The following is an 18,347-nucleotide window of genomic DNA, read 5'->3' as shown; positions in this document are numbered from 1 at the left end:
GAATTTAAATTTTTTATGCTTTTTACAGGGCTTATTAGGGCTTTTTACATCAACCTACATTTTTAAAACAGGTTTATTTTCATTTAAAAGTTTTATGTAGCACTTTTCTGATAAAGGCAAGGTTATAGTAGAATATATAATTTTGAGGTTAATATCATTCATTTTTGGAAATTGCATGATAAATAGTATATATTTCATTTATATTTTTATTTTATGAGGTGTTCAGTTATTTTATTTCCTGTGTGCAAATATCTTTATGTTCAATAAAAATTTTATTAAATAATGGATTAAGTGTTCCATTTAATCTCGACCACTGCCTAAGAAATTAAGTGGGTTTTGAATACCATTCGTTGTACCATTTCTCTATGGTAAGAACTCAGTTTTCCTTTTTGGGCTTGCAAAACAAATAATATTTCCTCAATTTTCTTCTGGTCACTTTTATAAAAATACTTCTTTTTCTTCACTTTGTAACTTTGAGGGGTGGTTTTTGTTCCCACATGGTTCCTTATTGAACCAACAACTAAACATTACTTTTTTCTACCAGCCAGGCTGATTGTAACCTAATTTGGAGGAAGTATTTAGATGATCTGACCAAAAATATGGGCATTATTATGTATATAATAGTCATCTTAAGGGACACCACGGGTACATACAAACAGCTTCCAGGGTCTTTGAAGTTGGAGTGCATACAGTATGAGACTCGTGTGACTGCTGATCTGAGAGAGATGCCGTATGTATTCAGAGGCAGTGGGCAGAGAAGACAGTGGCTTCCAGAGTCACAAAGGGAGATGTTTTGAAATCAAGGTGTTGATGTGTAATTATTTCATTTCTCAAAAAGGCAATTCTAGTAGCTCCAGATTGAGTAGAAGCAGAGTTTTATGTATTCAATAATAATGGATATTGATTCTTCGAAGCTGGGAGAACCCACTAGTTGAGTGAATAAAGCAAGGTTTTGTCAGTATGTAGTGAAATCTAAAAGCATGGAACAGGTGGAGTAGACTGCGTGTCGCTGGGAGGTGATTTCAGAGAGGGAGTAGGACTTGAGCTTTGTTTACTTTGCAGGATCTGTAGAGTAAGTACAGCACAGTCTCAGAGAGCAGGCAGGCCCTGGATCCTGGAGACAGCCGTGGCCATATGGTATGAAGTTGCGCTTGGCTTCCCAGGTGGCACAGTGGTAAAGAATCTGCCTGCCAATGCAGGAGACGCAGTCCCTGGGTCGGGAAGATCCCCTGGAGAAGGAAGTGGCAACCCACTCACATACTCTTGCCTAGAGAATCCCGTGGACAGAGGAGCCTGGCAGATTACAGTCATGGGGTCACAAAGAGTCAGACACAGCTGAGCACACACGCACGCACGCTGCCTAGATCAGACAGGGGATGTGTTGGAGGAATGGAAGAGTATGGTAAACTAGGGATGGTGGGTATGCATCTTAGATGGCTTGACAGCTAGGAAGAAGTTAGATTTCTGTCATGGGTAATACATAGCTGCTGTTCTATGCTTAGGTTCTTCCCCTCTCCCCTACAACCCTGACAAACTTACTGATGTGTGTACACACACACACACAGATCTTCCTTAACCAGAAGGCTAGAGACATGTAAATTCTTTATGTCTGGAATGTGTACTCGTTTCTGTTAGTTCCAGCATTTGATGACCACCTTCTGGAAAGCAGCAACCATTACTGAACTGCTTAGTAAAAACCCTCTATAAAGATCCTTTGGATCCATTACAATTCAGCTTGTAGGGCCAGCTTCATAATAACAGTACCTCTGCAGTCACACTGGACTCCCAGTCAGAAGGCCCTCATGCTTGGTTTGATGCTTGGCTGTTACCATCTTGAAATTTTAGTTGCTGAACAAGGTTCCCCACATTTTCATTTTGCAGTGAACCCTGCAAGTTATATAGCTGGTTCTGTCAACAAGCACTTACTAATTATGAATCTTGAACTAAAGGAGATAGGGTTCTAGTTTTACATCTAATGTTAGCTCAATAGAAACCATTAAGTATAATGGTAAAGGTAAATGACTTTGGAGTTGGTAGCATCTGATTTGTCTCAGCTCTGGCCCAGCTGGAGCTATGAGACCCTAGGAATGTGCCTCTGTAAGTCTCAGTTTCGTCATTCATAAAATAAATTCAATAATACTGTATGTAGTACTTTCATCAAAAAATATGTATAAGAATGTTCTTAGCAGGATAATTTGTAAATGTGTTAAACTGGAAACCATCAGATGTCTGATGGTTAAACCATTTAGTGCAGTGGACATTTAGTAATTCATACAGTGGAATACTATGTTACTGAATGAAATAAATACAACTGAGGCAACAGCATGAGTGAAACTCATAAACATAATACTGAGAGAAAGAAGGAGCACAATTCATTTATATAAAGCCAAAGACAGACAAAGCTAGTCTCCGCTTGAATATCAGGATATTGATTATCCTTGGAAGGAGGGTAGTGACTAGAAGGGAAACCAGGGAGCTTCTGGAGTTCTAGGGACATGTTTCCTGCTATGGCATGGCCATGTTCACCTTATAAAGTTCACCAAGCTATATACTTAGGATCTGTGAACTTTTCTCTGATTTCATATGGTACCTCTATAAAATTTACATTAAAAAATAGTATTGTCATACAATTACTATGGAAATTAAAGAAACAATTGTGGAATCCTTAGAGATGCTTCAGGATGTCCAGAGAATGCAGGTTTAATTGAAGGCAGGAGAAGGGGATGACAGAGGACGAGATGGTTGGATGACATCACCGACTCGATGGGCATGAGTTTGAGCAAGCTCAGGGAGATGGTAAAGGACAGGGAAGCCTGGCGTGCTGCAGTCCATGGGGTTGCAAAGAGTTGGACACGACTGAGCAACTGAACACCAACAAATGTCTTATAAATGGATACAGAGGAATTAGGGACACAATTTCAAAGACTGTCTTGATTGTCCACTTTTTCATTTCCAGTGGACTTTTTTAAGACTTTGAAAGCCCTTTAAGTGACTCTTTTGCTTATTAAAATTGAGCCCTCTGGCCTACACAGTTTTTTTTTTTCAGGTACATCTCATAATTTTTGTTGAATAGTGAGATGAACTTAAGCCTTGGTGTGAAAGGCTGAATTCTAAACCCATTCTCAAATGTGTACCTGAGGTTATTGCATATTCTCTTGTTTGATTGCTTTCAAGAACTATTACCTAAATTCATTACCTAATCATTTTATCCTTTAGAACTATTTTTCATTTTATGCTTTCACTTTATCTGGCATATGTTTTGTTGGTTAGTATATTTCATGTATATTTTTTCTTTTATCGTTTTTAGGTGACTATGAAAGGCTTATATTTTCAACAGAGTTCTACAAATGAAGAAATAACATTTGTGTTCCAAGAAAGGGTAAGAAAAATGATTTAATCTTTAGTTGGAACAAGATAGTGTATTTTACAAATGTCACAGACCTAGTTTTAAATACCCTTTTACAAATTATTTTTGAGTGGTACCCTATAAATTACTTTAATCTTATGTGAAAACAGTGGTCGATATTATGGTATAACTATATTTTTTAAAGAGTTGCTGCAAAAGAGTTTTTAGTTCCTCAGTGTGGTAGTATAAAAGATAATAAGAAACTGAACAACTTGAGTAGTCTTATGTATTCTACAATTACCCAGTTTATTCTGAATACCACAATAAAACGAGTTTTTAGATTGCAGCCATATTTCAGAAAATACTTTCATATTGTGAAATTAAAGAGGTAGAAAAGCATTGTTTTTCACACTAACTTTTGAGCATCACAAAGTTACTTCGTGCACTAAGCTTTAAAGGTTTCCTTTTTTTTTTTTTTTTACTACTTTAAGGATAGAGAGTAGAATTTTTGTCTATAGTGATTGTTTGAAAGTTTTGTGGCAGGCCAAAGTCATTGCACTATTAGTTTAGGGACAAAAGCTAAGTGCTGTATGTGTTTCATGTTGTATGTGTGTTTCATAGTAGTAATAAGAATCTCTGGATAACGAACACAATTCAGTTTTTCTTTTTCATCTTTCAACAACTCCAAAATCATTTAGATTAGGAGTCTAATCAGTTTGGTTTCTCCCATTGGGTCAGGATGGAGGTCCAAGAGGTTTGATTGGCTCTTGGAAATAATTATCACCAGGTACACACAATCATGAGTATAAAATTATCGATACTGCTGAGTATCTTCATATAATTACAAATATTATCAAATCTGAGTTTTAAAAAGGGAAATCCCCGAGTACTGTGTTCATGTCAAATACAGTGATCACTTTGATAGAACACAGGAGGCACTGTGCAGGTAGCTGTTCTAGCCAACTAGCCAACACTTGATCTAATTTGGGGGCATATCAAGGATTGAAGAAAGCATTTTAATTACTGGTGTCATTGGTGGATGACACTAAATACCTCAGTTTGAAATATCTTTGCCTTTGAAGTTATATCTAGCTATGGAATATGAGGGGTAAATTAAGTTCCATTAAGTTTGTATTTCGACCCCAGAGTCCCATGGGGCATGCTAAAATGTCCAAGACAGATGTTAAATGGGGTCAGTCAATTCAGTTCAGTCGCTCAGTCATGTCTGACTCTTTGCAACCCCGTGAATCGCAGCACGCCAGGCCTCCCTGTCCATCACCAACTCCCAGAGTTCATTCAGACTCGCATCCATTGAGTCAGTGATGCCATCCAGCCATCTCATCCTGGGTCGTCTCCTTCTCCTCCTGCCCCCAATCCCTCCCAGCATCAGAGTCTTCTCCAGTGAGTCATCTCTTCACACGAGGTGGCCAAAGTACTGGAGTTTCAGCTTTAGCATCATTCCTTCCGAAGAAATCCCAGGGCTCATCTCCTTCAGAACGGACTGGTTGGATCTCCTTGCAGTCCAAGGGACTCTCAAGAGTCTTCTCCAACACCACAGTTCAAAAGCATCAATTCTTTGGCATTCCGCTTTCTTTATGGTCCAACTCTCACATCCATACATGACCACAGGAAAAACCATAGCCTTGACTAGACGGACCTTAGTCGGCAAAGTAATGTCTCTGCTTTTGAATATACTATCTAGGTTGGTCATAACTTTTCTTCCAAGGAGTAAGCGTCTTTTAATTTCATGGCTGCAGTCACCATCTGCACTGATTTTGGAGCCCCCCAAAATAAAGTCTGACACTGTTTCCACTGTTTCCCCATCTATTTCCCATGAAGTGATGGGACTGGATGCATGATCTTCATTTTCTGAATGTTGAGCTTTAGGCCAACTTTTTCGCTCTCCTCTTTCACTGTCATCAAGAGGCTTTTTAGTTCCTCTTCACTTTCTGCCATAAGGGTGGTGTCATCTGCATATCTGAGGTTATTGATATTTCTCCCGGCAATCTTGATTCCAGCTTGTGTTTCTTCCAGTCCAGTGTTTCTCATGATGTACTCTGCATAGAAGTTAAATAAGCAGGGGGACAATATACAGCCTTGATGCACTCCTTTTCCTATTTGGAACCCGTCTGTTGTTCCATGTCCAGTTCTAACTGCTGCTTCCTGACCTGCATACAGATTTCTCAAGAGGCAGGTCAGGGGGTCTGGTATTCCCATCTCTTACAGAATTTTCCACAGTTTATTGTGATCCACACAGTCAAAGGCTTTGGCATAGTCAATAAAGCAGAAATAGATGTTTTTCTGCAACTCTCTTGCTTTTTCCATGATCCAGCGGATGTTGGCAATTTGATCTCTGGTTCCTCTGCCTTTTCTAAAACCTGCTTGAACATCAGGAAGTTCTCGGTTCACATATTGCTGAAGTCTGGCTTGGAGGATTTTGAGCATTACTTTACTAGCATGTGAGATGAGTGCAATTGTGCGGTAGTTTGAGCATTCTTTGGCATCGCCTTTCTTTGGGATTGGAATGAAAACTGACCTTTTCCAGTCCTGTGGCCACTGCTGAGTTTTCCAAATTTGCTGGCATATTGAGTGCAGCACTTTCACAGCATCATCTTTCAGGATTTGAAACAGCTCAACTGGAATTCCATCACCTCCACTAGGTTTGTTTGTAGCGATGCTTTCCAAGGCCCACTTGACTTCACATTCCAGGATGTCTGGCTCTAGGTGAGTGATCACACCATCATGAAGTGACACTAAAGAACTTTCTATATAGCATTAAGAAAATTCCATGACCAGTACGGTGTGTCTATTATGTATATATGTGTTTAAGGACATCCCCACATGAAGGTTTGTTGCTTTGAGGTTATTTAAATTGAACTGAAGGACAGTATTTATTGCTCTACTTTGTTATCCTGTGTTCACTGCTTGCACATATATTCTTATCCATAGCTTGGAAGTACATTTTCAGATTAGTACCCTAAGACTTTTGAAACTTTTTACCCCAAATTCCCTGCATTCTTTCATATTATATATTATAAAGTAATTGTTTGTAGCTTTTTCAGTTAACTTAGGTATAAGATTTTGAGTCTTTTTTATTTTGTTCAGCTATATATGAAAATTTCTGCAACATGAAGGCAGTATTCTCAAAGGAATGTGCAATTATTTTATCATTTGACTTTAGGAAAATCTTCCTGTTACAGAAGATAACTATGTGAAACTTCAAGTTAAAGCTTGTGCTCTGAGCCAGATAAATACAAAGGTATGAATACTAAGATTGATGCTTTGATTTGGCCAAAAGTCAAATATATGTGGTAAAAAAAATTAGAATAATAATAACTTGAGTACCAAGAAATTAGTCCTAGAAGAATAGAACAGCTAGGATAAAAACTGTGTATTTCTATATTAATCAGTATATTATTTATATATTAATATATAGATATTAATTCTATATTAATATATACTAATATAATTTCTATATTAATCAGTAAATTCAGTCTAATTGAACTCATATATTTTATAATATCATATGAAAATATTTTATATGGAATTGTGTTAGATGGTAAGTTTACAGATAGAAATCTCTCCATGGATTTTCTAAGATAATGGAGATTAAATGGTAGCTAATTGATTTGCTGACACATTAAAATTATACATATCAACGAATCCCTTAGCAAGCCTGGTTTCCTGCTCCACAGAGGAACCTACTTTGTGAAGATACTTGCTTTTTGTCTTGATGCCAAAAATGGAGTCATATTTGCTTTTTCTGTGGTTTGATTTTTGCTCCTGCTTTTCTCTTGTATGAATAGAGGTTAGAATTTATTCTTGACAATAAGTTCAAGCCTTTGTCATTATTTAGCTTCTGGCAGAAATGAAGATGGAAAAGGAATTCTTTCCTGTTGGGAGAGAAGTTGCTGGAATTGTGTTAGATGGTAAGTGTACAGATAGAAGTATCTGTGTTTATTTTCTAAAATAATGGAAATTAAATGGTAGCTAATTGTTTTACTGATACATTAAAATTACACACACTTCTTCAATACAAAGAAACTATACAGAAGTGTTTTTCCTTTTTTAATTAAAAAGAAAAATAGAACTTAATGGTATTTTGTAATTGAAGAGCTTATTACAGTTTAGTAAATAAATATTTAGAGATTATGTATTTAAATCCACAAGTAATCATTTTGAATAGCATGACCAGCATTGTCCTTTTTATGATGTTTACAAACCAGCATAAATTACTTGTATAACTGGCTTTGGGTCAAAATTTACATAATGGTCAGTAGCTTCATTCACATTAAATTTTTAAGGTGTGCCTAAAATTGAGTATTTAAAAGGTAAATAGGGACTTACTTCCCTGCCAATCCAAATGGTTAAGACTCCAAGCTTCCACTGCCGGGGCACGGGTTTGATCCCTGATGGTGAAACTGAGACCCCGCCTGAAGTTCTGGGCAACAGTCATAGAGGCAGGATACTTGGCAGAAGAAAAAAAAGTTTGTCAAGAAAATTCCCCTTCAAAAATTGCAGGATAAAAGATATCTAACAAAATCTTTTAATGATGATATGAACACTGACTCCTTCCCCCGCCCCCCAAAAAATAAGGCGGGAGGGTAGGCAAGGGCCAGATCACATTGAATCTCATCTCTCAGGTTGGGTTGTAGAGAACGTATTAGGGTGGCCATATGAAGAGTGGATTTGAGGCAGACCGGACTATAGGCAAGAGCACTGTTTGAGCCGTAGACCCAACAGGCAAGAAATGACAAAGTCCATAACCTAGACAGATGTGGCAAAGGTAGTGTGGATACATTCAAGAAATACTGGGAAAGTCAAGTCAACAGAACTTAAGAATTGACTGGAACAGGAGAATTCAAAACACTTAAAGGCAGGAAATGATTTACAAGATTCTGGTTATATCTGAAAGTTGTCAGCTTCTCGGTTTTGTTTGCATGGACCCCTTGGCAGTGCCACTGTCTGAAGGACAATCCTTAATAAAAGGAGTATGAAGGACACCATGAAAAAAGGATCAGGATGATTTCAGGAAGACAAGAATCCACAGCAGGAAGGAAAGCGAAAAGTGCAGAAAGCAAGAATATCGGGATGGAGGCACAGGCAGGATCCAGAGACACAGCAGATTGGGACCCTTCCACAGACAGAGCCAGCCAGAGGCGCCACTCCCAGATCGCAAGCTTCTGCCTTCTCTGCCACACCTCAGTTTCCTCGTCTGTTAAACAGGCCTAATAATACCTACTTAATCAGTGTGCCATGAAGATTAAATGGGAACACACACTAAAATGCTGGGCACAAGTAGACATTCAATGAGGTTCGGGTTTTTTCCTCCTGTTTCCTCTTGTAACTATTGGGAGAAAAATATTCTACAGAATTGACTGATGGTGGAGGCCTCTTCTCTGCGTACACAGGGGAAGTGTAACTTATCACTTCTGTATAGTCCTCAAATTTCTTGGCCCCATTCTGAATTTATTTCCATAATTCCAAGTCAAAGTAATTGCATATGTAACTCTAACCAGAATTCCCATTGCGTGTCTGCAGTTCTGCAGCTAAAATCATGACAGATTGGACTAGCCACAGGAGGATGGGAGCCCAGTGTACCCAGTGTAATCATCATAAGAGCTGTGAAATGGATTATTTTTCTTTATGCCTTCATCCTTAGCTAAACAGAGAGAGATCCCGCTCCATGGTGTCAACAACCGCACAGCCCAGATTTTGCAGAGAATCCACATTTGAAGTGTTACATCCTATGGTCCCTTGCAGACTGTCAACATGTCCTAAAAGTTCTTGACCTTTTCTCTGAGTCAGTGATTTTTATCAATCTATGGCTTTTGAATTTTAAATATTAGGTTATATTTAATAACCTCATAATAATGATTATTAATTTTCTCCACATTTTAGTTGGAAGCAAAGTATCATTCTTTCAACCAGATGATGAAGTAGTGGGTAAGTTATAGGTCATAGTCTTATTTCAAGTCGTCTGTCTTACTGTTGTCTTTTTTTGTACATTGCTAATGTTTACTGTGACCTTGCATCATATACAAGTACTTACCTAAGTTTTGGAATTTACTCTCAAGTATCCATGGCTTTACAGCATGCTTGAAACTGTTAAGAATAAATGTGTAGGAAAGTTTTCATCAGCTTTTAACAGAATTGCCTTTGATTTGGGTATTTTCTTTGAGAATTTATTATTTCTATCTTTATTATCTGCCCAGGAAGTCTGGTAAGGGGCTTCCCTGGGGGTCCCATGGATAAGAGTGCACCTTGCAATGCAGGGGACAGCAGTTTGATCCCTGCTGGGTCTGGGAAGATCCCACATGCCAAGGGGCAGCTGGGCCCGACTGCTGCGACTACTGAACCCTCACTCTAGAGCCCGCAAGCCGCAACTCCAAAGGTCCATGCACCGCAACTAACAGTAGCTCCTACTCACCGCAACTAGAGCAAGCCCGTGCATAGCAGTGAAGACCGGTGCAGCCATAGATAAATAAAATTTTAAAAAGAAAAAAGAAGTCAGATGACATTGTGTTATTCAAGATTCTGTTTGTAAGAGACCAAAAATAAAATCCAACTGGCTCCGGAGAAAATGGGATTTTATTGGAACTGTACTGATGAATCCTGTAAAACCAGACTCTGGGAAGGTTAGCCATACATCAGGGGTCAGTTTAATGAGGAGCCCAGATGCCCCCCAGTCTCTGACTTGGCTCTGTATGTCAGCCATCATCTCTGTCATCACTCAGGTGAAAGAGGAAGAAGAAAAAAAGGTAGTGTAGGTATTATAGTGCTCCTATCAGAAAATAAACTATCTAGTCTGCTTCTGTATTTCTGAAATCTCTCCTTACTAGTACTGGAAGCTTCCTCAAAATTCCACTGAGGAAAATTTAGACTAATGCTTACTGGCCTCTCATTAGGAGTGAGTTCACTTTTAGATAGTTGCCCTTACGTTTCTCATTTTAATTTTCAGGAATTCTGCCCCTGGATTCTGAAGACCCTGGACTTTGTGAAGCTGTTCGAGTCCATGAGCATTACTTGGGTATGTGGTTGTGCAGTGTTTTGGAGCTCATAAGTCTTACTTCCCAGGTGTGTGTGGTTTTTATTAACAACACGATTGCTTTGCATCTGCCGTGAGTGTGCCTAGAAAATAGCTATTGGGTGGTCGTCATTTGACTACTTCTAGCTTAAATTTTATATCTCTAAACTTTATTTTGAAACTGAACAGTGTTCCTACCTCTACATTTCCCTTATACTGTTCATGGTAAGAGGTTTGAAAAGCAATTTCTCCCTTGGCTCTGAAATTATATCACTAATCAGAATTTTTTACTCCTTTTTCTTGGTTATTAAAATTTTCAAATGTATAAAATCTAGACAATACCTGTAGGGTCTGAGTCAGGAAAGACTCAAAACACTTATTTTTGGTTTCTGTTGCTAATATCCTTTGGCCAATACTCAATTTAACTCAAGTACTAATTTTAAAATTTTCTTTTATCAGGTGGCCAAAGTATTGGAGTTTCAACTTCAGCATCAGTCCTCGTTGGAAGGAGGACTCCTCACTGGAAGGACTGATGCTGAAGCTGAAACTCCAATACTTTGGCCACCTGATGCGAAGAAATGACTCATTGGAAAAGACTCTGATGCTGGGAAAGATTGAAGGCAGGAGGAGAAGGGGATGACAGAGGATGAGATGGTTGGATGGCATTGCCAACTCGATGGACATGAGTTTGAACAAGCATCGAAACTTGGTGAAGGACAGGGAGACCTGGCGTGCTGCAGTCCATGGGGTCAAAAAAAGTCGGACACAACTGAGTGACTGAACTGAATTTACTTCTTAAATATTTAAAATAAAGTGAATAAATTATATAGACACACAAAACATGCTGCATCTCCTTAAGAATCAGAGGAAAGCACATTAAAACCACTGCTATGCATCCTTGAGCCTGACAAAGTCATGAAGTGTGACCATCCCAAGTGCTGGCAAGGATGAGGAGCCGCAGAATCTTTTGAGCACTGGGCATATAAATTACTAGAAATGCTTTAGAAAAATGACTTGGCCTGATCTAATAGGTGATGATGTATTAACCGCTCAAACCTGGTAACTCTGCTGGTACTTTCATGCCCCAGAGAGGCCTGATGTGCACCAGTAGACATGCACAAGAGTCCATATAGCAGCATGGTTTGTCACTGTGGAATAAAAAGAGAAGAAGCGTCAATGTTCATCACCAGGAAAATGGATAACCAAAGACATTTCTAATTAACTCATCAGTAAAAGTGTATAAATAACAGCCAAACATATCAAGATGGATGAACCTCACAAACTGTGCTAAGTGAGAAAAGCAAGTTGCAGAAGTGTATGACAGTGTGATACCATTTTATTTCTATAAAGTTGAAAACTACAAAATTTAATGAGGCATATCTCATTTAAGGATATAAGGAACATGTAGGGGAAAAGTCATGTGGAAGTTACCTTTGTGGGTGTGAAACAAGGACGTGAACACAGCATATCCATAGGCCTCCAATGGGGCTGCTAGTCTTGTTTCTTATGCTAGGATTCATGGTTTCTTCATAACTTACCTATAAGTCATCATACATTCTTTTGTATTCTTGAACTATTTCATTAAATTTTTTCCTAAGTTCTTTCTTGAATAATATAACTGGTAATCAGACTATGTGGGGCCAATTTTGGACTCTAAATTTATATACCTCCTAGCAAGTCTGTTCTTCAACCAAATCAAAAAACTAGGTTCCAAACAACTCCCTGAAGATGTCTTATTAATCTTGTAGAATATTAAGGATAGAGGTAAAAAGTTGAATAAATTCTTCCAGCTCTTTTGTGCTTTCAATACTCAAGCCATTCTATCAAACATAAAAATTTTATTTGTTATACAAACATTTCATGCAGCTCAATATAACCAAAAAAAAAGCCCAATCAAAAGATGGGCAGAAGATTTAAATATACATTTCTCCAGTGAAGACATACAGATAGCCAAAAAGTACATGAAAAGATGCTCAACATTGCTGATTGTTAGAGAAATGCAGATCAAAACTACAATGAGGTATCACCTCACACCAGTTCACATGGCCATCATTAAAAAGTCTACAGACAATAAATGCTGGTGACAGTGTAGAGAAAAGGGAACCCTCCTACATTGTTGGTGGGAATATAAGTTAGTAAAACCACTCTGGAGAACAATATGGAGGCTCCTTAAAAAACTAAAAATAGAACTGCTCTATGATCCAGCAATCCCACTCCTGGGCATATATCCAGTGAAAACCGTAATTCGAAAAGATGCATGCACCCCATGTACTTTGCAGCACTATTTACAAAAGCCAGGACATGGAAGCAACCAACATGTCCATCAACAGAGTAATGGATAAAGAAGGTATGGTACATATATATGATGGAATATTACTCAGCCATTAAAAAAGCATGAAATAATGCCATTTGTAGCTATGTAGACAGACCTAGAGATTATCATACTAAGTGAAGTAAGTCACACAAAGGAAGACAGATATTATATCACCTATATGTGGAATCTGAAAAAACAGACTCAGACTTAGGAAAAAGCTTATGGTTACCAGAGGGGAAAAAAAGGTAGGTGGATGAAACACATTAGGAGTTTGGGATTAACGTGTGCACACTGGTGGTGGTGGTTTAGTCGCTATGTCATGTCTGACTCTTGTGACCCCACAGCCTGTAGCCCGCCAGGCTCCTCTGTCCATGGGATTCTCCAGGCAAGAAGAGTGGTTGCCATTCCCTTCTCCAGGGGATCTTCCCAACCCAGGAATCAAATCTGGGTCTCCGGCATTGCAGGCAACCAACTGAGCTTTTACCTTTTGCCACCTGAGCTGAGTGAGGGAAGTCGATCGTATATGCACACTACTACATATAAAACAGATGATCAAGAGAGATGGTAAAGGGAACTTTATTCAGTATTCTCTGGTGACCTACCTGGGAGAAGAATCTGAACAAGAGCGGGCATGTATATGTTCATGATTGAATTCTTTACTGTTCACCTGAAACTAGCACAATGTTTGAGTCAAATATACTCCAATATAAAATAAAAATGAAACTTTAAAAAATTGGCACACATTTTTAGCATTATTCCCTTGGATTTGTGGTGGAAAGAATTGAAATGATAATTACAAAGAATTGTAATACTGTTGTTATTGACCCATATATGGCTCTCTTTTATTAATTTTCTTAGTTTTTATAACATAATAAGTACTTGTGGATCACCTAATACAAAAGCAAGGATCTCAACATTAAACCACATCTAACCATGTAATTTTGGGAAATAGATGGGGAAACAGTGGAAATAGTGTCAGACTTCATTTTTTGGGGCTCCAAAATCACTGCAGATGGTGACTGCAGCCATGAAATTAAAAGACGCTTACTCCTTGGAAGAAAAGTTATGACCAACCTAGACAGCATATTCAAAAGCAGAGACATTACTTTGTCAACAAAGGTCTGTCTAGTCAAGGCTATGGTTTTTCCTGTGGTCATGTATGGATGTGAGAGTTGGACTGTGAAGTAAGCTGAGCGCCCAAGAATTGATGCTTTTGAACTGTGGTGTTGGAGAAGACTCTTGAGAGTCCCTTGGACTGCAAGGAGATCCAACCAGTCCATTCTGAAGGAGATCAGCCCTGGGATTTCTTTGGAAGGAATGATGCTGAAGCTGAAACTCCAGTACTTTGGCCACTTCATGCAGAGTTGACTCATTGGAAAAGACTCTGATGCTGGGAGGGGTTGGGGGCAGGAGGAGAAGGGGACGACAGAGGATGAGGTGGCTGGATGGCATCACTGACTTGATGGACGTGAGTCTGAGTGAACTCCAGGAGTTGATGATGAACAGGGAGGCCTGGTGTGCTGCGATTCATGGGGTCGCAAAGAGTCGGACATGACTGAGCGACTGAACTGAACTGAACTGAACCATGTAATTTTAAAGCCTCTGCCATTTTAAATGTAGTTTTATTCGTTAGCATTATTTTTATCTGATAAAACTTTTAAAGTTTATTTTTAATTGGAGGATAATTGCTTTACAATGTTGTGCTGGTCTCTGTATACCTGTGAATCAGCCACAGGTATACATGTGTCCCCTGCCTCTTGAACCTCCTAGCCCACCCATCCAGGTTGTCACAGAGTGCTGGGCTGAGCTCCCTATTACACAGTAACTTCCCTTCAGTTGCCTGCCTTAGACACAGTGGCGTGCGTGTCAGCGCTACTCTGCACATTTGCCCCGCCCTTTCCCTCCCCGTCTGGCCACAAGTCTGTTCTCTATGTCTGCGTCTGTGTCCCTGCCCTGCCATTTTTTAAGCACTAAACTTTTTATTTCTTAATGAAAGAATAGGTAGTACCAATTCTTATGATGGAAGATAATCTCAAAAATATAAGCAAGTTGTATATATACTGAACATGCACTGTTAGAGTAGATGGGCTTTAGAGTCAGACCTTCAAACTTGGACTTCCCTGGTGGCTCAGACAGTAAAGCGTCTGCCTCCAATGCGGGAGACCAGGTTCTACCCCTGGGTCGGGAATATTTCCTGGAGAAGGAAATGGCAACCCACTCCAGTGTTCTTGCCTGGAAAATCCCATGGATGGAGGAGCCTGGTAGGCTACAGTCCATGGGGTTGCAGAGTCTGACATGACTGAGCGACTTCCCTTTCTCTCTCTTTCTTTCTTTCAAACTTGTGGCATCAGACAAATTATTACCCTGAATGCCATTTTATAATCAGGAAAATTGGGAAAATTGCTGTCTCAAATTTATAAGGATTAATGTACTGTGTGAGATATCCCTTGGTGCTTAGTATGTTTTACTGTTTTAATGCCTTGCTTGTCTGTCTGAACATTTTCATCGTGTGCTTGGATGCTTGACATCCCCACTAGATGGCACTGGTTGGCCAATTTAATTCTAACTGTCCAACCCATCTGAATCTTTTGCCTTAAGAGGAAAAATACTTAGGGTAAAGACTATTGAAAGTGTTATATACTTGATTTCAGGTAAAATTAGAAAGGATTACCTATACTGTGAAAAAATCACATTCAGTGTACACATTCATAAAAACAAAATATTAAATAATTATATTAAGGAACAGCTTTGTTGCTAAGTCACTTCATTTGTATCCAACTCTCTGCGACCCCATAGACGGCAGCCCACCAGGCTCCCCCATCCATGGGATTTTTCAGAATGGTCAGAAAATATAGAGCTAATATGGCCTAAACTATATTGGTAGTTTACGTTTTGTTTCAAGTACAGTAGGAAACCATTGATGAATTTTAAGCAAAGAAGTGTGAGGATGTTATTTATGTTTTTAAAAGATCATTCTGACACTGCTGCATTTCAAAGACACCACTAAAGAGATTGAAAAGAGATGCCATAAAGTTGAAAATAATATTTATAACACATGAGCAAGCAAATGACTTATCTAAAATTTACTACAAATTCCTGCAAATAAATAAGAAAAAAGACAACAATAGAAAAATTGGTAAAACACCTGAACAGTCACCTCACAAAAGGAATTCCAGGGCTTCCCCGGTGGCTCAGTGCTAAAGAATTCACCTGCCAGTTCAGGGGATGCGGGTTCAATCCTTGGTCCAGGAAGATCTCACATGCCAAGGAGCAGCTGAGCCCAGGTGCAAAACTGTTGAGCTCGTGCCCTAGGGCCCAGGAAGATCTCACATGCCAAGGAGCAGCTGAGCCCAGGTGCAAGACTATTGAGCTCGTGCTCTAGGGCCCAGGAAGATCTCACATGCCAGGAGCAGCTAAGCCCAGGTGCAACACTATTGAGCTCGTGCTCTAGGGCCCAGGAAGATCTCACATGCCAGGAGCAGCTAAGCCCAGGTGCAAGACTATTGAGCTCATGCTCTAGGGCCCAGGAACTGCAACTGCTGACCCATGTGCTGCAGCCACTGAGCCCGAGTGCCCTGGAGCCCGTGCTCAGCCACAGCAGAGGCCACTGCAGTGAGGAGCCCACTGGCCACAGCTAGAGGGAACCCGGAGACCAGCACAAGCAAGGATAAATCATAAAGAAACTCTGTATGGCCCGCAAACGTGGAGAGGTGCTCACCTTCATTAGTAGGTGGGGGAAAGCAAATTAAAATCACAGTAAGAAACCATGACACACCCATATGATGGGCAAAAATGTGTAATGCCAGGGTTGACAAGGATATTCAAAGCAGCAGCTTTGTGAGAGTCAATTCATAAGCCACTGTGGAAGTGTTCAGTGATGTCAAAGGCAGAATTCCATTGCTCAGTAAATACCCTGTAGAACACCTGTGTACCAGCACAAGAGTACTTTTATACATGAACATTCTTAGTTAAGAATGCTTAACTCCCGAAAAGTTAAGAATACCTAACTACCAAAAAATGGGGGGAAAGCCAGAAATGTTCCTCGACTCAAGAGTGGATAACCCATTCATTCTATTAAATTAGATGTTGCCATAAGACATCAAAAATGAAAAGCACTATAGCCTAGTGGGGTTTCCCCAGCTCAGTGGAAAAGAATTTGCCTGCAGTACAGGAGATGCAGGTTCTATCCTTGGGTCAGGAAGATCCCCTGAAGAAGGAAATGGCAACCCACTCCAGTATTCTTGCCTGGAAAATCCCACAAACAGAGGAGCCTGGCTGGCTAGTCCATAGGGTCCCAAAGAGTTGGACACAACTGAAGCAACTTAGCATGCATAGCCACAAGTACCAAAAAAAGGATGTCTTAGAAAATGATAAGCAAAACAATAAGAAAAAATGTGTATAATACAGTTCCATTTAGATACAGTTCAGAAACAGGCAACACAAAATCATGTTGTTTAGGAATGTATATGCCGAATTGATGGCTTTTGATCAATTGATCAATAAAGAATTAATGCTTTTGAACTGTGGTGTTGGACTACAAGGAGACCAAACCAGCCAATCCTAAAAGAAATCAACCCTGAATATTCATTGGAAGGACTGCTGCTGAAGCTGAAGCTCCTATACTTAGACCACCTGAAGCAAAGAGCCAACTCATTGGAAAAGACCCTGCCTGATGCTGGAAAATACTGAGGGCAAAAGAAGGGAGCAACAGAGGATGAGATGGTTGGATGGCATCACTGATTCGATGAACATGAGTCTGCATAAGCTCTGGGAATTGGTGATGGACAGGGAAGCCTGGTGTGCTGCAGTCCATGGGGTTACAAAGAGTCAGACACAACTTGGCAATTGAACAACAACTTGTGTTTGTTAAACTAGAATGGTTGTGACCTCTGATGTCAGTTATATCTGTTTTTAAAAAATGCCTTTGGTGGGAGAGGCAAGGCTGTCAACATGAGGGCTGTGTTCTCTTTTTCTTTTTTTTTTCTGGGTATAGGGTACTTTTATTGATGGTACACAAGGCAGGGCTCCCTGAGCCCCTCCCTTTCCTCAGGGCCTTGGAGATGGAAACGTGTGGAGGTAGGGAGATTCTCAGTGTGGTGAGGAGCGAGGTGGGGCAGGACGCCCGAGCAGCTAAGGAGCTCTCTTCCTCTCGTGTGTGTTCTCTTTTTCAACCAGGATGGTAGTTACTCGCGTACTTGCTCTATATTTATTCATCCAGCTATACCTTGTTTCATGTTCTTTTCTGCATGTTTTACTTCAACCATAAAGCATTGTTTAAAATGTACACTGACTCCTGCATTCACAGTGGAGTGTGCATGGGCAAAAATAGCAGCAGAGAAAGCATAATGGAGGTGAAAGATGCTGGAAGTAGAGGCTTGGACCAGGGCCGTGGTGGCAGCAGAGATGGATGCAAACAGATCCAGGAGGCAGGTCTAATGGGCTTTGTTAACAGATTGTTTCCTCTTGTTCTTTGTGATAGTTCACAAACCAGAAAAAGTCACGTGGACAGAAGCTGCTGGAACCATCCGGGATGGATTACGAGCCTATACAGCCCTGCATTACCTTTCTCATCTCTCGCCTGGAAAATCCGTGCTGATAATGGACGGAGCAAGTGTAGGTGCTAATAGTTTTGTTAAAAAACAGACCACCATGTCAATGTA

General features: G+C 39.8%; 1 protein-coding gene across 6 annotated transcripts in view; it reads left to right on the top strand.

Moving 5' to 3' along the window:
• The window catches only part of CRYZL1 (crystallin zeta like 1), a 35,040-nt gene that overhangs the window by 6,752 nt on the left and 9,941 nt on the right, over positions 1–18,347 (top strand). For all 6 annotated transcript variants that reach the window (XR_005719006.1, XM_040228551.1, XM_040228559.1 and 3 more), the window contains exons 2-7: positions 3,308–3,379; positions 6,528–6,605; positions 7,203–7,275; positions 9,248–9,292; positions 10,308–10,376; positions 18,167–18,300. Coding sequence is in view for 5 of the 6 variants with exons in the window: in XM_040228551.1 (XP_040084485.1) it covers positions 3,314–3,379; positions 6,528–6,605; positions 7,203–7,275; positions 9,248–9,292; positions 10,308–10,376; positions 18,167–18,300 (465 nt within the window). In the remaining variant the exon portion in view is untranslated. The remainder of the gene's footprint in view (positions 1–3,307; positions 3,380–6,527; positions 6,606–7,202; positions 7,276–9,247; positions 9,293–10,307; positions 10,377–18,166; positions 18,301–18,347) is intronic.

This window comes from Oryx dammah, unplaced genomic scaffold, assembly GCF_014754425.2.
Source record: "Oryx dammah isolate SB20612 unplaced genomic scaffold, SCBI_Odam_1.1 HiC_scaffold_2, whole genome shotgun sequence".
Lineage (NCBI taxonomy): Eukaryota > Metazoa > Chordata > Mammalia > Artiodactyla > Bovidae > Oryx > Oryx dammah.
The sequence above is the reverse complement of the archived record's forward strand: the minus strand, read 5'-3'. Positions and strand labels throughout refer to the sequence as shown.